This window comes from Lissotriton helveticus, chromosome 7, assembly GCF_964261635.1.
Source record: "Lissotriton helveticus chromosome 7, aLisHel1.1, whole genome shotgun sequence".
Taxonomy (NCBI): domain Eukaryota; kingdom Metazoa; phylum Chordata; class Amphibia; order Caudata; family Salamandridae; genus Lissotriton; species Lissotriton helveticus.
This window is the reverse complement of record NC_136068.1, coordinates 1197892479-1197911454: the sequence shown is the minus strand read 5'-3', so window position 1 is coordinate 1197911454 and position 18976 is coordinate 1197892479. Positions and strand designations below refer to the sequence as shown.

Here is an 18976-nt window from a genome sequence, read left to right as displayed (position 1 = left end):
GTTGGTATTGCTGGGGTATCTATTCTAAGGTAAGGAATCTATCACTAACGTGTCTCTTTCAGATGCACAAGTTACTACTTGTGTAACGATATAGCTGTAAGAGACATTAGTTAGTGATAGATTCCTTACCGACCCACCCATCCTCCCCGTTCTGCGAACCGATATCTAGGGTTAGGGTTATCCCCTTTCAGGGCCCTAGTTTCACTGGCACCAGTGTTGGTTTTTAACATGGCTCAGCGCTTCTGGCGCGGAAAATCTGTGTCTAAGAACTGACGTCAGCACGCGGAGGCGGCGTCTAAGTACTCCGACGACGTCATCACGGCGCCGACGACGGACGCGGAGCCGCAGACGACGCCTACCGACGCGCAAGGGTACTGCTACGCACAAATTTCCGGATCCAGTCTGACGCCTGGGGATATTCTAAGGTAAGGAATCTATCCCTAACTAATGTCTCTTACAGATATATCGTTACACAAGTAGTAACTTGTACGTAGAGGTCGGAAATAAGCTTTTTGTCTGAAGTGCAGGTGACCAACCATTTTTAGTAGGTGGTGAGTAAGCGTTGGTCCCCTCGTTTGATAGAGGGGTGGAGCGCCCAGTGCCTAAATTGGAGGTAGGGAAGGCGTTCAAGTATGCCATAGTGCGTATTCAGATGAGGAAATGGAATAACCCCTTCTAAATCAAAAAGATGGCTGAGGGACCGGCACTCGGTGGGGCGCCTGCTGCGAAAGCCTTAGCTTCAGTACCAGGGTGGAATTCTGGATTATTAAAGAGGGGTGTTAGGGGGTAGGGAAAGGAAGTCAGCCCGTGTGTCAAATTAGTTCGATCCCACACCTTCATAAGTGTGCCTGTGATATATGACGCATATAGGTTGGGTGGCCGATCCGATTTATGAAGAAAGGGAATGCCCTTTAGGGGCATAGCAGCCACCGCCTGTTCTTGAAAAAGGATAGTGATTTTTGTTGCTGCAATTCTTCCCAGCCATGATAGTGTATGGTGCTTCCATTGCCCTAGCTCCTTTCGAATGTGCGTGCGGAGGTTGGCATAATTAATGGCGGTGGTAGCCGGTATGGTGGGGCCAAGCTGGATTCCATTGGAGAGGGTGTTCCTCTTGCAGATGAATTAACGTGGTGAGAAAGAGAGAGATGTCTAGAGCAATGGGTTTCTCAATATTAACTTTAAAGCCAGATGCCTGCGCAAAGCAATATAGTTCGATAAAAAGAGCTTGAATTGCGGGGACTGGGCTTGAGAGCGAGAGCAGAACATCGTCCGCGTCTAGGCTGATGGCGTGAGTGTCCCCTCCAAATTTGATGCCTGTGATAAGGGGGTGATTGCGAATCCGCAGAGCCAGCGGCTCCATGTAAAGTGCAAATAGGAGGGGTGAAAGCGGACACCCCTGCCTAGTGCCCCTACCTATAGGGAAACGCGAGGACGTCTGGCCATTCACCCGTACCGTCGCTTTGGGTAGGCGATAACAGTTCCGGGTACACAGTTTATCAGCAAAGCTGAACCGAAGCAAGACCTGTTCGAGGTAGGGCCAATGTATCCGATCTAATGCTTTTTCGGCATCGATCGCCAGCAACATGTACTCTCCTGATGTGCGGGACGCCTTTTCTATTAGGTGGAGTATCCTCTTGGTCTTGTCACTCGTCTGCCATTGTGAGATAAAGCCTGCCTGGTCATGCTCTAATAATTGGGCCATGTAGATTGCTAGACGAGTGGCGAGGATGCTGGTGTATAATTGAATATCTATGTTCAAAACGGATATCGGCCTGTAAGCGCTGTAGTGCATTTTGTCCTTTCCGGGTTTCGGGATAACCACTAGGGATGCTTTTACCATCTCCCCTGGGATGGCCCAATATTGTGCAAAGGTATTGAAGAGGTCGCGCAATATGGGAGCTATTTGGCCACAGAAGATTTTATAAACTGCCGCTGTGTAGCCATCCGGCCCAAGTGATTTGCCCAGCTTAAGGCGGGAAATCGCGGCAATAACCTCCTCAGTGCCGATGTCTCTGTCTAGGTATTGGGCCTGCGCCTCGCTAAGCGCTGGCATTTCTACCTTCTCTAAAAATTCCCTACATTGTAGTGGTTCTAGGGAGTCACTAGCATATAGTTTCGCATAAAAGTCCCTGAAAGTTTCTGCAATCGCCACATCATCTGTGGTGAGATCCCCCCGGCAGTCTGTTTAGCCTGCACACCCTGTCGCTGCCTAGTTTCGCATAGTTTATGCGCCAAAAGGCAGCCGCACCTATCGCCCCCTGTGTAGTAGGAGTGTTGGAGATGGAGAGCCGTGTACTCAGCCGGGTCCTGGTCAAGTGCTGCTAGCTGCTTCCGCTATGTGCAAAGTTGGCGCCAGGCCCTGGCCGCCTCAGTACCATGGTGCATCTGTTCAAGTTCAGCCACCCGCTGGGTGAGCTCTGCTCGCTTGTGGCTGTGCTCTACATTTTCAGCTGTGGACATGGCTATGAATTCCCCTCGCAACACTGTCTTAAGGGCCATCCATTGTATTGCTTGTGATGTGTCTGAGGAGCTATTATGCGTAAGATAGTCCGTGATAGCAGACTTAATTTGATCGACGGTGGAAGTCCGGCGCAACAGTGCGTCACGAAGTCGCCAGTGTCTCAACGGATGTCGTGCTGGGGGGAATTGGAAGGAGGCAATGACCGGAGAGTAGTCTGAAAGGGATGCTGTCAGAATCAATAGCCAATTCCTGGAGTGAGATGGAGCTAAGGACATGGTCTAGTGTAGCATACGTTTTGTGTGCTCCCGAGTAGAAAGTGTAGGCTCCGCTATATGGGGTGGAAGTGTCGCCAGAGGTCAACTATACCCAACTCCTGGAGACGCTCCAGCCCGGCAGGTGACAGTGCGCCAACCTGACTCGTTCGCTGACATGAGCGGTCATGAGTGTTGTCAAATACCATATTCAGGTCTCCCCCCAAGTAGCAGGTGTCTCTCCGAGGTAGCAGTTGCCTCAGTAAGTACTTTATGAAAGAATGCGTCCTGGCCGTCATTGGGGGCATAGAAGGATCCCACTATAGGAGGAGACTCCAGCAATTTGGAACTGATACATGAGTAGTCGACCCCTGATCTCCGCCTCCTTATGAAGCATTTTACCTTGGAAGGAGGGGGAAACGAGAATGGCGACCCCTGCAGATTTAGTAAGGTTTGACGATAATAGCTGTGTGGGGAAGGCACGTGATTTCAGCCTGTGGTGATCTTTAGGAAAAAGATGTGTATCCTGTAGGAGGCAAATGTCCGCTTTGGATTGCTCCAGGAAATGGAGGACCGCCCTGCGTTTAATGGGGTTATTCAAGCCTCGAATGTTTAGGGTGAGAACTCTAGTACGTGTGTTTGGCATCGGGGTTAACAGGATAAGCAAGCTGAGTCATAGTACAGCCTATACTATCTGGCAGCTGATCCGCATAGCATGGTGAGGAAAGGTGGACGAGGGGACCCAAACCAAAAAGAAACCCCCAAAAAAACCCTGAACACAAGCCCCAAAACAACATCCATGATGGGACAGTTCAAGTAGTTGTAGGCATGAAACAGTGTCCGTCATCCCGAGATGACTGGTCGGAATAGTGAGGGGGTTCCGTATCTTGACCAAGGGGGAGAGTGCCACTCCATCCGTCGCCCGCCTAGTCCCAAAGAGGGAACAAGCAACATGGCCTCCGGAGTCCCCTAGTGTCATTTATTGCTAGGACCCTCTCCTGCGAGGGCCTCCGATACAGCTGTGAGAGCTGCCTGCTGGTTCTTGGCTATTTCAGAATTGTGCGGTTTCCGGGATCGTCATGACCTGCCTTGTAGATGCCATCCGGATAGTGGATACCTAAGGACCAGTCTCGCCACCTCGATCGTCTCCATCCTCGCTTGGTAGGGTAAGGTCCAAAAGCCGGCATGTGTCTATTATTGATCGAAGTTGCTGAAGCCTACCATTGTATCTGAAGATTAAGCGAAAGGGGTGTCCCCATGAGTACGGGATCCCCTGCTGTCTCAGATCTTCCTGTCGACGGTGCTGTAGGGTGATCAAAGCTAAGTTCTGGTACAGAACTGGGGAGTGGCCTTGGAAGGAGATAGGGTGCTGCGATCTTGCCTTTGCCAGAATGGTTTCTTTCACCCTAAAGTCCTGCACGCACACCAAGATGTCCACCGGGGGGGGGGCATTGGGAGTCCGGGGTGGCCCCACTCTGTGTGCTCTGTCGAGGATGATATCGGAATCGTGGGAGTCACCCAGTATATGGCGGAAGAGACCATTGGAAAAAGCAAACAGATCTTTGGTATCCTCCATTGTTTTCACCCCTAGATTCTAATGTTATGTATGTGGACCTGTTTTCCAAGTCCTCTAGATGCGATTGCATGTCCACATGCTGATCTTGCATCCTAATAATCTCCTGCTGGAGCGTCGCCATCTCAGCCACCACCGTATCACTCTTTTCCTCCAGTGTGGCTACTCGCTCTCCCACTGCGTCTACATCCCTCCACATGTCTTTGATCTCTGTTACGAATTCTGTTTTGACTGATTGTATGTCTTTTCGGAGGGTAAGAAACAGAGACTCCAAGAAAGCTTTAGTTATGGGCTAGTCTCTGGCTGACAGAGGAGGTTTAGGTGCTTCTTTCCCAGGGTCAGCAGTTGCTATGGTAGGGTTGGAAAGCGAGCGGCCAAATATATCTGTGAGAGGTTTCCCCTTCTTTGCTTGCAAAGTGGACATGCCCCCCTGATGTACACCGGCCCGGGGCTTGGAGTGGGGGAGGCCAGGGAAGCTCCAACGTGGATAGCAAAACAGTCAGTGGAGGGCCAACTTGTGAAGTGACTGCAAATCATGCTTGTCCCACAGGATATTTCTAGGCCCCTGCCACCGTTGCGGAGTAGGGGGAGAAAATGCTATGTCCAGGGATTCTCCCCGACACCCCCGGGACGCTGTGCCACCGCCCCCTGAGGAGATGGCCAGATATCAGCAGTGGAATACGGGCTCAGGCACCTCGGTAGGAGAGTTAAGTCAAAGGAGATGGTGGAACCAGTGCAGGCCGTCCGGAAAGTCTCTAACAGCGCTTGAACCACACAAATCCCCTCCCCAAGTGTGTCTCAAGATTCAGCTGGCTGGAAGATGCACTCCCCTGAATGCTACAGGGCGCCTGGGCCCCAACCACCAACCGTGTCCCTGGAGGCGGCGGGCCAGGCAGGCTCAGTGATGTGTGTGGCAGGCGGTGAGGTACACGTTGCCTCAGGGAACAGCTTCCCTCCACCAGGCCATCCCCAATGTCAGTCAGCAGGGGAGTATTGAAGCCGCCGCTCGGGCCACCGCGGCTACCGCGGGGGTTGTGGACAGGGAGCCCCGGATGGCCGCCTGCGGCAGGCACCCGTAAGTAGGGCCGTTCCCGCCCGTGTCTTGGCCTATCAGGCAGTCGTGGGTCAGCTCCTGTGGTGCCCGGAGCGCAGACCCCCAAGGGCAATTAAGGGGCCGCGGCTCCTGGCGGTGACGCCTTTGGCCCAGCGCGCCGCCTCCCCCGGCCTGTCTACACTCACCGCTGTAATCCAGTGCTTCCGGGTGAATTGCAGCCCCCGTGGCTCTCTACCCCCGGGGCTCGCCCCGCTACTTTCCACTGCTTCCCGACCACCAATAGCACGTGGGCGTCGGGGGGCAGCCCGGCGGGGGGCGAAAGCCGCTGGTCCAGAGATGCTCACGAGGCTCCAGCAGTCTCCACAACACTCCCGCAGGCCCGGCCAGCCTCTCAGGGTGCCACAGTCCTCCCACTCGCCCGGTGCCCCGCCTCCACCCCGGGGAGTCCGATGCAGGAGGCCGGGGATCCCAAGGCCTAGCTGGCCGCACGAAGACCTGTGTTGGAACTTTTCTACGCTGGTCAGCAGGAGCTCCAATGCGCAGCTGGGGCACTCCGGTTCAATCTAGGGCAACTCCGCTGTCTCTGGGTGCCCATGCTGACACTCTGGTCTCTCGGGCGGGGCCTACCGTGCTACTTCAGGCCTGATACCTCCGAGGATTGCCGCCTCCAGGGCCCGTTCGTGCAGCTGCGCTTGCCTCATGTTCACCTCCCAGATCGCCGGAGGGACGGCTGCTCGATGGGATGCTGGCCCCGGTGGTCGGAAACTCAATCCACCGCCTTGTCCTGGCTGTCTGCAACCGGGCCCAGGAGGAGCGCCGCTATGCCCACACATAGTCTCGTCGGGCTCGCCAATTTCAGCGTCGTCCGTGGGGCTTCAAGGCTGAGCAGGAAGGTCCCGTACTGGGAGACCCTTCGACGGGACTCGAGGCGGAATTTACACCCCCGGAGGGCAGGTAGTGATATTTTTGGCAGGCGGCAGGTAGCAGCTCCGTGTCGTGCGTCCTACTTCGACGCCATCTTGGCCACGGCCCCCACCGTCACAATTTTAAACAATTTTCTTGTATATATTTGGGGCTATGCATTCCTTGATAAACATCTTCCCTTCCCCCTAATGCAGCTGCAGATCGAATTTTAGCACCAGGAGCTTCACCCCTAGAAGTCTGGTGTAAATGGCAGCTTCTGGAGTGTTACGTATCGGAGGGTATCGGGCAGATTATAGATCAGATTAATTCCCCACATAGACAATTGCCTCTTATTGTCTGTGAAGCTTTTGGCAAAGGTTTCCTCCTCAAAGCCAATCTCGGTGCATTTCTTTACTTCCCCACACCCCAATGCTTTAAAAGCCAAATACACAATATCCTTTGATGTCAGTTTTCCAAGCGAGGGAGTTGGGAAGTCAATATTATGATGTTCTATCTGTTCAATATGTGCTAACGAAGCATACTTTGGTTGTAACGTTATATTATTTAGTCCCTTGCATGGTTCCTTTATTGCTCCAGAGTTATTACTCACCAACGGGGCTTTGTGGATCTCATTTCTCTGTGCTTCTCTTTCAGATGAGAGTGCCACACATACAGCCGAGTCGGACATTTTTGTTCTAATTATCCGTTCCACTTACCCATTACAGCTCGAAGAGACTTTCATTGTAATGGAACATTGTTGATTGCTTCTCTCTCTCGCCTACTCTGGGTTAAAAATGTTATAGGAGAGGCTCATGGTAGCTTTTAACATTAATGGTCCAAATGGCCCTACCCTAACGTGTTGCAGGTTATTGAGACAAAGTTACTAAACTGTCAGTCAATATCCTGATCTTGTCCATCAGAAATTACTGCTGGCTATTTGCTGTTGACGTCTCCCATGACATCATTTTTTTGTTCTACCTGCTGCCGCTTTTCTCTCTGCAAGGCAGTGTCTCTTACTTTAATTTTAGTTTCACCTTTTGTTTTAGTTTAATCTTGTTTTACGAGTGATTCATTAATCTTATCATAACACAAGCACTTTGTGTGAAGATTGGGAAAGTGTTAAATTCCTGCTTGATGGAGGCTAAGTCAAATCTTCCTTTTTTTTTTTTTTTTTTCAAAGAGCAAATCTACCTTTTTTTTGTAGTTCTTATGTAGCTTCTTTAGTTGCTTTTTAGTTCTCGCCTAGCAGCGCGCATGCGCTGCATAGGCAAAAAGACCTTAAGCCATCGCTTCGGCTTTTCAGCCAAAAAGATGCAGGCGTTCCATTGCCTTCAATGGCAACGCGTACACGTGTGGCGATTCACTTGCGGACGCGGGCGGCGCCATATGGTAGCAATTATTGCTCCTGATGCTGTTGCTCTCGCAAGTGAAACGCCCGCTTGTTTATTTTACACTGAAATAAGGAAAATTCCTTTCAAACGTAAACACGTTACAACATTTCAATTAGTCTGAAGCAAAATGAATGAAAATATTTTTATTTGGTTTGACACTGTAAAAGCTAGCCTGAAACATGGTTAACCCATGTATAGAATTACCCCAGCGCATGCCTGTCTTTAACAGCACTGCTTGTGGAATCCCAGGTTCGTTAATTGACAATGACGTGACGAACAAAAACATTCACAACTGCACTCGTCAGAATTTGCATTTATTTCAAACATGTATGTAATGACCACAGTCAAATAAAGTGGTTGTTGTTCTCTATCTTTCTAACCCCAACACGTTTTAAATGTTAGGGTGCTTCAGAAATATAATACTTACTAGAACTACTTACTAGAACTAATTAAAGCACTTTAGGTGTACAGTCCTTGTTCCTTGCTTCTAAGAGAGACGGCTTACTGGTCTTCCCTGGTAAAATCAAATCCATGCAATCTGTTATGACTGGCATGATGGCATCCCTTACTTCCTGTCCTAGTGAATGCGATTAACCTTGTTCAGTACATGATCGAATAGCGTGCTGGTGCACGTAGGTGTGTGCGTGCACGCGTGCGCGTCTGTCTGTGTGTGTATATATAGCTGCCCCAGTAGACCGCAGTGCCAATTTTTAGTAGCTGGTTCTTCTTTGTTCCTTTGTATGTCGCAGCTCTTGTCCTAGCCCCCATGTCCAGACCAGCTTCACTCAGGTCGCTGTGTGTTGAGGTGAGAGTGTGGAGCAGAGAGGGGGCCTCCGGTGTTTTCCCCACCGGTATGGCGAAGCTCCAACAATAGCTCAGCCTGCGACCTGCAAACGGGCGGTCCCTTAAGAAAAGAAAGTACGAGGGTGGCGCCGCCTGCTAGCCCTGAGAATTAGGCCATCCCCATATCTTATGTTCAGCTCAGGTGTATAAGCAACTGCCTCTAGACCACGTCTTTAGAGAAAGTACATTCACTGCAAGTATTCTGGGATGATTCCCATCCATGCGGATTCTGAGATACTTGGCCATGGTTCCGAGATGTGTGAAGTGAACTTTCCGCATGGTTTTGATCCAGTAATTTTACTCCTTGCAACTACAAGTGTATGCATCTCATGCAGTTAACTGGTCAAAATTACCATGCACTAAGTCTGCCTCTGTAAAAATGGCAAACTGCAAGGATCATGAGCTGCATGGTGACCAATTCCTTGTGAGGAATTAGCACAAAACAACAATTCTGCCAAGAGCAGGTGGCATTTCAACCAAAACATTAATAATCAATTATTTTTCAGTATAATATTCTGCAAATCATTAAAAGTGATTGAGAAAACATCAGTGCACATTAAAAACAATGCAACGTCCATTCAAAACAAACAAGCATTGGCATAGCCAATTAGTCTCGCCTTTGTGACCTTATAAGTGTTTAGCCATGCAACAGTTGATGTTGTTGCACCAAGGATATTGTGCTGCATAACTAAATACTTATATGGTCCCAAAGGCGAGACCTATTGGCTATGCCAATGCTTGTTACCTTACATTGAGAGTGCACGCCATCTGCTATCCATTTTTTGTTCTCCTATACTTCTAAGGCACTTTCTGAAAGACCATTTCCTTTCTCCTGATTGCCTCTACTATCGTTACACTATGATCTCTTGGATCGCCTGATATTTCATGCATGGCTGTATTTGAGGGACAACTGCTAGCTGTTCTTTTCCCCTGCTTGCTCATTGTTGTATCTGGGACCAAACAATTTGCATTCTCGTTCATCAGTCCGCCAACAATTATTATCCTTTCTCCCACTGCCCTGTGTAGTGTTAATGGCAATACCTGACTTCGCATCCTGTATAAGGACTGAAATGACGTCCAGTAGGATGGCTAACTTGTCCACTAGATATTCACACTGGCAATATACTGGTTTATCCTTGGAAAAATCTTGCGCCTGCCTTCTTAGTTGCTTTAATTGCTCCAATTTGGCATCAATTGCCATTGTGAATGTGGCTAAAGTTCTGTGCCACATTAATTTGCGTATCTAATTTGTCTGCATGCACCCTGGTTGCTTTAGTGATAGCTGATAATGTTTTTATAAGGGCATCCCCCTCATCAATGGTACTTGACAGAGGGGTCCTAGAGGTTCTAGGGTGTCCGCTTGTCCTCTTTCTTCCCCTCTGATGGAATATACTACTGAATAAACTGTTGTTCATTTTCTGACTCAACAAGTATGAACATGCAAGCCTTCTCCCCCTCCTCCTTAACAACCGCTGCTATCTGAGTTGATTTGATATTGCCAGGGCCCAGGGCTGTCGTCCTAATTATGATCTTTGGGAAAAGGCATGGGCCTGCTGGGCTCCACCTTTCTTTTTCCTTTGAAGGTGCCCCACTCCTCTGCATTACCTCCCATTTTCTTCTAAGATTACTTTCTTTATTTGGTCTTATTCTTTAATTTACCACATGCCCCTCTAGTGGGACCTTTCCCAGCATTATTGATGTTGGCTGTATTCAGAGAACTTGTTTAATCTCACAGTCATAAGTAACGTTTAAGCATCCTTTACTCATTGATCTTATCTACTGCCCTGTGACCTCTTGGCTTGTTGATCAGTACCAATTGACATTAGCACATTCGTCATACAATCAGCCAAGATACAGAAATCCTGTTAAGAATCAAGGTGCAGGCAGTAAGGGATCCAGTTATGTTATGTGTTATGTTATGTTATAAATTTATACAGCGCACGATTACCAATGGTGTCTTGGCGCTAGCAAGCCGAGAAGCAAGCACAAGGATTAATCAAAGAACAGCCAAGTCTTGATGGCTTTTCTGAACAAAGTCAGAGAGGGAAGATTTCTGATGTTAAACGGGAGGGAGTTCCAAAGCCTTGTGGCTCCCACCACAAATCTTCTACCACCCCAGTATGATTTAAAAACTCTCTGAGAAAGTATCACTTTTGGTCCTTGTGATCTCAGACATCTTGGGGGTACCAGTGCAGTGAATGTTTCAGGAACTGAGGGCCGACGCCGTGAAGTGCCTTGTATGTAATACATAGGGTTTTAAACTTGATCCGATTTTTAAATGGCAACCAATGCAGACTTTGGAGATGGATTCCCACCAACTGAAATTTGAGAATCTCCGGGATAAATCTTACGGCCGCGTTTAGGATCCTCTGGAGCCTTTAAAGTTGCTTCATCGGCATGCCAAGATATAACCCATTACAGTAATCTTGTCTGCAAAGGACTAGGAATGCGACTACAATTTTCCTGCTTTCTGTAGGAATCAGAGGTAGGATTTTCTTAATGGCTTTAAGCATGAAGGAACTTGATTACGAAACTGACTTAACTTGTACTTCAAAGTCCAGTCTCTGGTCTATAATCACACCCAGGTTTTTTACTTTGGGGACCGGGATAGGTGATGTTCCGAGGTCATTAGGCCTCCAAATCTGGGACCATGAAGGAGAAAAAGTACCGAACAGAATCACCTCGGTTTTCCCGGAATTTAACTTGAGACAGTGCGAACTCATCCAGAAGCTGACTGCTGTCATGCAGTCCCTGAATCTATTTACTGCCAGTGATGTATTTTTGCTAATGTTTACTATGATTTGGGCATCATCTGCGTACGATGTTAGTGCCATCCCAAAAGATCTAGTAAGGGCTGCCATTTACGAAACATAAACATTGAAAAGTGTGGGAACATAAGGAAGAGCCCTGTGGAACTCCACAAGGGAGTGTGAAGGACGGAGGAGTCAGGTTCCCTAAAGCACCAATTGTGTCCTGTCCTCTAGAAAGGAGGATATCAATGCCAATGTCTTTCCAGAGATGCCAATAGAATTCAAAATTTTAGGCAAGGTTTTGTGGTCTACCGTGTCGAAGGCCACCGACAAGTCAAGCAGCACAAGGGCTGCAGCGCCCCCTGTGTCCATTATTGTTCTTATTTCATCAGTGGCCTTTATTAGCGCTGTTTTGGTGCTGTGCTCGGACCTGAATCCAAATTGTGCCTCATCCAGCAGGTTATGCTCTTGTAAATATAAAGTAAGCTGGTTCTTCATAACCTTGTCAGCCAGTTTGGCTGGAACTGGAAGGCGAGAGATGGGCCTATAATTGCCTGGATCCAGTGCATTAAGGTTGGCTTTTTTCAAAAAGGGTAAAATCGAGGCACTCTTCCACATAGAGGGAAAAACACCTTCTGTAAACGTATAGTTAAAAATGGAAGTTGATCTAGTTCCAAGTACCTCCGGGGCTTTTTTGAATATCATAGGAGGGAGAGGACCGTAAGGTGAGCCTGATTTTATTTTGGAAATAAGAGTCATTATTTCATCAACAGTTACTGCTCTGAATACTGCAAGGATGGGGCCATTAGGGTGTGGTACACTTGAGGCGTTATAATTATGAGTTTATTTGGTGAAGGTCCAAGCACCCACGACCGTGAGCATCTGGCATCCGCAGTTGCCAATCTGCTCTCCGAGCGTGGAACCACAATTGAACAACAACAACTCAACTTTAATGACATCAGTCTCAAGGAGACCGCATGTGCCTCCCTCACGAGGAGCAAGGCAACTCATTACATCACAACATTTCCGCCCTCAACAAACATGAGGAAGACAAAGGAACAAAGCAAACAAATAAATAAAATTGTTACGCAATACAGGAATTTGTATCATACAACATTAAGTATGCAGAAGAACAAACTTGACTTGCAACCTGCGAAGTAAAAGTAAAATGTTATTTCAAAATATAATCTTTAAATTTGCAAGATAATTTCCTAGAGTGAACATTCTCTCTGTTGACTGTCACCTCACCCAAAGAAGTCACAGGGAACAAAACATCTTGGAGTGTCACGGAATGACCTTCAGAAATTGTGGTACCAGCAACAGCATTAGAAAATACAGTGTCTTGTAATCAATTATAAGATTGACTCTGATCCGCATTAAAAGTAGAATGTTTTTGGTGATGTCTGCCTGTGAATCATTAAGTAGGACCAAACTCCTCTTGTTCCACCAATCCCTGTTTTCCAATAAGGCGGAACATTTGCTCACCTGAAAGAACAGTGCAGGTGACGAATATCTAGATGTTCCTTTCATAACTCTTTTGGGATTTTTGATTTGGACCTTATGACCCACCTTTAAAGACTCATATTTAAAATACTTACCAGAGTCAAAATGAAAAGTTGTTTAACCTCAACTCTGGATCTAATGGAATCCAGAGATTCAATGTCTTGACCGCTTTTGCTAACAAGCCATTTAGGACACAAATTGGAGTAAACATTCTCCCTCTGAGTAAAGTAGACGGTGCGATCCCAGGGTACTGTGAGGTGTGATGTTCTATGACCAAATCTTGTTCTTTACATATTCTTGAACATGTAAACCTGAAGACAATGCAGTCTGCACACCCTCCTTGATTACTCTGTTCCACCTTTCAACTAGGCCATTGGAGGAGGGTGAGTACAGAGCCACTTTAGGATGTTGGACATCATTGTACTCTAAAAACATACACATCGTTTGCAAAATTAAATAAGTCCAGTTGTCAGAGACAATTGATTTTGGTGGTCTCTGCAATATGAAGACATGTTCTATACATTTTATGGCATTATCAGTAGTGGGACCATCACAAAACCATCCATTTTGAAAAAGAATCCACTATTAAAACCAACAGACCACGCACGCAACCTGGGCTTCATTCTGGACTCCTCCCTATCGATGACCAGACAAGTCAACGCCGTCTCCTCGTCATGCTTCAACATCCTACGCATGCTACGTAAGATCTTCCGGTGGATCCCCACCGAAACCAGGAAGACGGTCACCCAGGCCCTCGTCACCAACCGTCTGGACTACGGTAACTCCCTCTACGCCGGAACCACAGCCAAACTTCAGAAAAGGCTCCAGCACATTCATAACGCCTCAGCACGACTCATCCTGGACATCCCCCGACACAGCCACATCTCTGGACACCTGAGAGACCTGCACTGGCTCCCCGTCAGCAAGAGAATCACGTTCCGACTCTTCACCCACGCACACAAAGCTCTCCACAACCAAGGCCCCAGATACCTCAACGACCGCCTGACCTTCTACACTCCCACCCGCCAGCTACGATCGACCAGCCACGCCCCTGCCGCCGTTCCCCGCATCTGAAGAGCCACCATGGGAGGAAGATCCTTCTCCTACCTGGCAGTCAAGACTTGGAACTCCCTCCCCATCCACCTCCGTCGTACCCAAGACCACCTCTCCTTCAGGAAGCAACTCAAGACCTGGCTGTTCGAGCAGTAGCGGATCCCTCTCCCCCAAGCGCCTTGAGACCCTCTGGGTGAGTAGCGCGCTATACAAATTTCTTGATTGATTGATTGATTGATTGATGATGGTTTCAATATCTGGAGAGGTACCTAGAAAAGAAACTTTGTTAGAGTCTACAATAACATCTACAGTACACATGTCATATTCTATCTAACCTTCTGGAAGGTCAACTAGCACCAAAGGATTATCCCAACAAGGCTTTAAGTAAATTCCCATTTTTGCTAGATCTTGCCAGCCTAAAATGTACCTCCCTTTGATGGCTACATACACTTTAGTAATGGTATGTCAGTCTAGACATACTACTTTCACTCTTAAAATATCCAAGCATGTCACTTTCAGTTTCTCCAAAGGCTGTGAGATTGACATCATTCTGAGAAAGCATTACAGAATCATTCAATTTCTCCTGAAACGTAATATCTGATAAAATTGCGATTGGCGATCCAGAGTCAGCCATGACTTGAAGTGGTACACCCACAATTAATGGCATCACAACTTGGCCCCTTTGCATTGCGTACTTCACTCATTGAGTTACTTTCAATTGTTAAAACCATATTACTGAGCTTCTCACAAATGTGGGCATCTTCAGTGATTTCAAAGTTGTTGATCTTGGTTGATCTCTTAGTACTCTTGCAAACAGCTTAGAAATGTCCCATTTTTTGCATGACACACGCCTCTTTCAAATGGCAGGCCAATTGGGAGAATTGCCAATATGAGATTTTGACCAACATCTAAAAGATATTAGAGATTTTTTAAATGGATGTCTACCAGGATTGTTACCAGCAGATAAAGAACTAATGTTATCTTCAGCGTGTACGTTGACTGAACTGACTGTCTGTCCTTCATGTATGGCTCTAGATGAAACCATTGAACATTCTATTCCTTTTGCCAAATCATTAGTTTCGGACATAGTGGGGTTCCTACAACTCTAAAGTCTTTCTTGAACGTTTTGAAAATAACATGCAAAGACAAATTGATCTTGTGTAGAGATATCCACACTTGCTCCAATCTCACAAGTTGAGCCTAGGATCCTTAGTGCTGCTACGTATTCCTCAACAGTTTCATCAGCCCTTTATGTCCTTTTAAAGAAATTGTGAGGTTCAAGCATGATGCTTGGTTCTTCATTGTATTTGCCATTCGTGCTAAAGCTTCCTTGTAAGGAAGCAATCATCTTCTGTTATGTTATGTTATGTTATGTTAAAATGGCTTTTGTAGAGCGCACGGCTACTCAAAAAGAGTGTCCCGGCGCTTTTAATTAACGAAGGCTGCAGTAAACTAACGGTTTGCGGTATGAAACGTGGCAATTCGACAAAAACTAGTTGAGTTGTAAATCCAATGCAACTGTATGGGACTCCAATTCGAGACTTCATGGTGTGGTTGAGGGTGGGATGTTCGACTGTGCCTAGGACAGCTGAGTGGTTGAGAAATATTAGGAGGTGGGGGGCATCAACTTCATCAGTGACCAAGAGGGTGCCATCTATGCTCTGTAAAGTAGTGGTTTTCTGGCTGCTGTTGGATCTGAAGCCGTAGAAACAAATTTGGTGTCATTTCGTAGATGTTACTCTACTAAATACTAAGGGATTCATTTAGAGTTTTGCAGATGGTGGTCTTCTACCAAAAAGCAGCAGATGTCCCATCCGTCAAACTTATGGTTTCCCCAGTCTGTTGAGAGTCATGCAAGTTCCAGGTTTCAGCTGGCAGATCCTCAGCTGACTCCGCCATTGGAAAGCTTTAATCCAAAGCCAATTCGCCCTATTGGGTCGTAAATAATGTACATAAGACAGCCCGCCCTCCTTAGTATGGGCATTCCAGCGTACATTTTTCCTGCTCAGGACTGCCAGGAAAAGCTTATTGGTTTCGAACAGGTAAAAAATTACCCCCCTGCCACCTGATAGAAGAAAACTTCCACTGTGTTAGGGTAGTTCTTTTTTTTCTTTTTCACTAACCAATTCCTGCATTGAGGGATTGTTTATGAAAAACAAAAATGTAGCTGAGCTTGAGCATTAAATTAAACAAGGTACCCACTTGGCAGAGCTTCGGTGCCTTCAGGGAGCCACCACTATGGTGATGGTGGGTAGTCTTCCACCTGGGCAGCAGAGGACATCTGCTCCCTGACCTAGCTGGCCGGCAGGGCGGTAAGCCGCCTGCCATGTCCAACTCAGGCCCTGTTTTTTAAATGTATTTAAGGCAATTTTTTTATTATTAAAAAACTCTTGCTTAACTCTACTGAACCATTCAATTATATAATAAAATCCATGATGAAAATGTAACATTCTAATACTCTTTCATGTATTGTTAAGTTAAGTGATAAAAGGGTGATAAAACAGTACATTACATTGCTCAATTTTAAATTCACTTAGTCTACACTCACAAAGACAATTTTGACCACATTAATAATTTTTACAGGATGCCTACGAGCAAGGTGGAGTTTTTATCGGAAGCACTGCCCACGGGTACAAAGTGACAGATGTTTTACCAGCTGGACTAAGAGTAAGAAAACGGAGACCAGGAATAAGTATCGAGACTCCAGATAGGAATTTCTTGCTTATTTGTCCAAATAAAAATGAGCAGACAGAGTGGATAAAAGCTTTAAATGACATCATTTCCCGACCAATGACACCTCAGGACTATGCAGGTATGCCATTGCAGCTTTCATTAGTGCATTTGTCTTAATAGAATGATTCCAGCTATGCACTATGGTGCAGACTCACAAGAAAGTAAGAGGGAAAATCGAATTGTCAAAGATAATTACACATGAGCAAAAATGTGCATCATACATAACCAACAGAAATTAGGCTTGTGCATGTTGTGCTGGGAACATGTAACTATGTATTGTGTATTTGTATTTGTATAGCGCTTTACTGTCACCCCAAGGGCATCCTGGCGCTTGAGATCATTGTCAGCAACAGAAACAACATCTTACACTGCCCTAGGGAACAAGTGGGTCTTCAACGCTTTTTTAAATGGTGAAGGTCCCTTTGACCTCGTAAAAGGAGTGGCAGAGAATTCCAGAGTTTAGCCGCTGCGACACTAAACGAGCGTCCACCCATCCTCACTCTCTGGAATCTCGGTACCACCACCAGCCACGCAGAAGAAGAGCGCAAACATCGCGTGGACGAATACCATGAAAACATATTCTGCAGTGGGACTGGGCCCTGTCCGTGCAAGGCCCTGAACACTAGGCAGGCAGCTTTGTACTGAACACGTAGATGGACCGGCAACCAATGTAAGTCCCGGAGAGCAGCGGTGGAGGAGCTGAAGTTAGGGCGAGAGAGGGCCAGCTTGGCCGCCATATTCTGCACCCGTTGCAGCTTACAAAGCAACGTTTTAGGGGCTTCCAGAAGTAGAGCGTTGCAATAGTCTAAACGACTTAGGATGGTCCCACGCACTACTTCTGGTCTAGACTGTTCAGGTAGAAGGGGCAAAACTTTACGGAGCATGCGCAACAGCATCATGCACGTAGCCGTGGTCTTATTTACATGTATATCCAGCTGCAAGTTAGGCCCAAAAGTAACCCCTAAGTTACGTGCAGACTCAGCGGCTGACACTGTCTCAGGAAAGGTCGAGGGCCAAAAGTTGTCAGGGAGTGAACGCGGTATTTTATCAGAAGAACAGTAAAGCACCTCCGTTTTTTTGCTGTTGAACTGAAGGGAGTTAGATCGAAGCCAGTCTGCTCTAGCTGACATACAGCGATGGAATGTTTCCAACGGGACCGAGTTGTTTCCTTCCAGTGAAAAGACCAATTGGGTATCATCAGCATAATTGAATGCTGAGATACCGAATGATTTTATCAGATGGACCAGAGGGCAAAGGTGAAGGTTGAAAAGTATGGGGCTGATGGCCGAGCCCTGTGGTACCCCCAGCCCCACATTCCTCACCTCCTATCTAAATGGGGGCAGCGCCACCACCTGCCGTCGGTTGTTCAAATAAGAGACCAACCAATCCCTTGCCAGCCCGGTGACCCCGCACTCTTCCAGTCTCCTGATGAGGGTAGAGTGGCAGACCGTGTCGAACGCGGCCGACATGTCGAGCAGCACTAAGAAGGCTGCCCGACCCATGTCAACCCGCGAACAAAGGTTGTCCAACACGGCCACCAGCGCAGATTCAGTCCCATGCGCTGGACGGAAGCCAAATTGTGCCTCATCAAACCAGGTGTTCTCTTCCAGTAAACCGGACAGGGCGCGGGTCACTAGCTTCTCCATGATTTTGATAGGGAACGGCAGCAAGGAGATGGGTCTATAATTAGACAGGCAGGCAGGGTCCAATGTGGGTTTCTTTAAAAGAGGTGACACCACTGCCAGCTTCCAGCACTCGGGAACGATTGCAGTGTCAAAGGACTGGAGGCAGATGGAATGCAAGGGCTGGAAAAGTTCATCTTGGAACACCTTCCAGAACTTAGGAGGCAGTGGGTCCAAGGGGGAACCCGATGACACAGTGCCAATTTGCAGAACTCCTCGTAGGACGGGCTGGGGAAGCAGCAAAGCTGGGGTCGACTGGAGTAGACCGCCAAGGCTTCCATGCTGGGAGAGCAACAGCTCAGCTAGGGTCGACTAGGCGCAGCGTCCGGAGCTCCCAGACTGAGAGAGGAACTACCCAGCTGTGGTCGACTGGACGCAGCGTCTGGAGCTCCCAGACTGAGAGAGGGGCCATCCAGCTGGGGTCGACTGGGCGGGATGTCCGGAACTCCCAAGCAGAGAGTAAGACGGCTCTGCTGGGGTCGACTGGGCGCGTCGTCCGGAGCTCCCAGACTGAGAGAAGGACCATCCAGCTGGGGTCGACTGGGCGAGACGTCCGGAGCTCCCAAGCAAAGTCATGTGACTCTGCTGGGGTTGACTGGGCGAAACGTCCGGAGATCCCAGACCAGAGGAGGACGGTGCTGGGCTCTTTAGTCCCTCCAAGATCGTGGCAATCTTCTCTTCAAAGGCACTTGCCAAAGACTCACATAAAGCCTGCGATGCGGGAACATTATTTGCCGCGCAGGTAGGATGCGTCAGGTCGTTGACGATTTTAAACAGCG

At 47.7% G+C, this 18976-nt stretch overlaps 1 protein-coding gene across 2 annotated transcripts in view; it reads left to right on the top strand.

Moving 5' to 3' along the window:
• Nucleotides 1-18976, top strand: part of ADAP2 (ArfGAP with dual PH domains 2) — a 267951-nt gene that overhangs the window by 233181 nt on the left and 15794 nt on the right. The window contains exon 10 of one of the 2 annotated variants that reach the window (XM_078654378.1): nucleotides 16366-16594. The exons of the other annotated variant lie outside the window; for it this stretch is intronic. Coding sequence (XP_078510504.1) covers nucleotides 16366-16594 — 229 coding nt within the window. The remainder of the gene's footprint in view (nucleotides 1-16365; nucleotides 16595-18976) is intronic. 2 annotated transcript variants of the gene reach the window in all.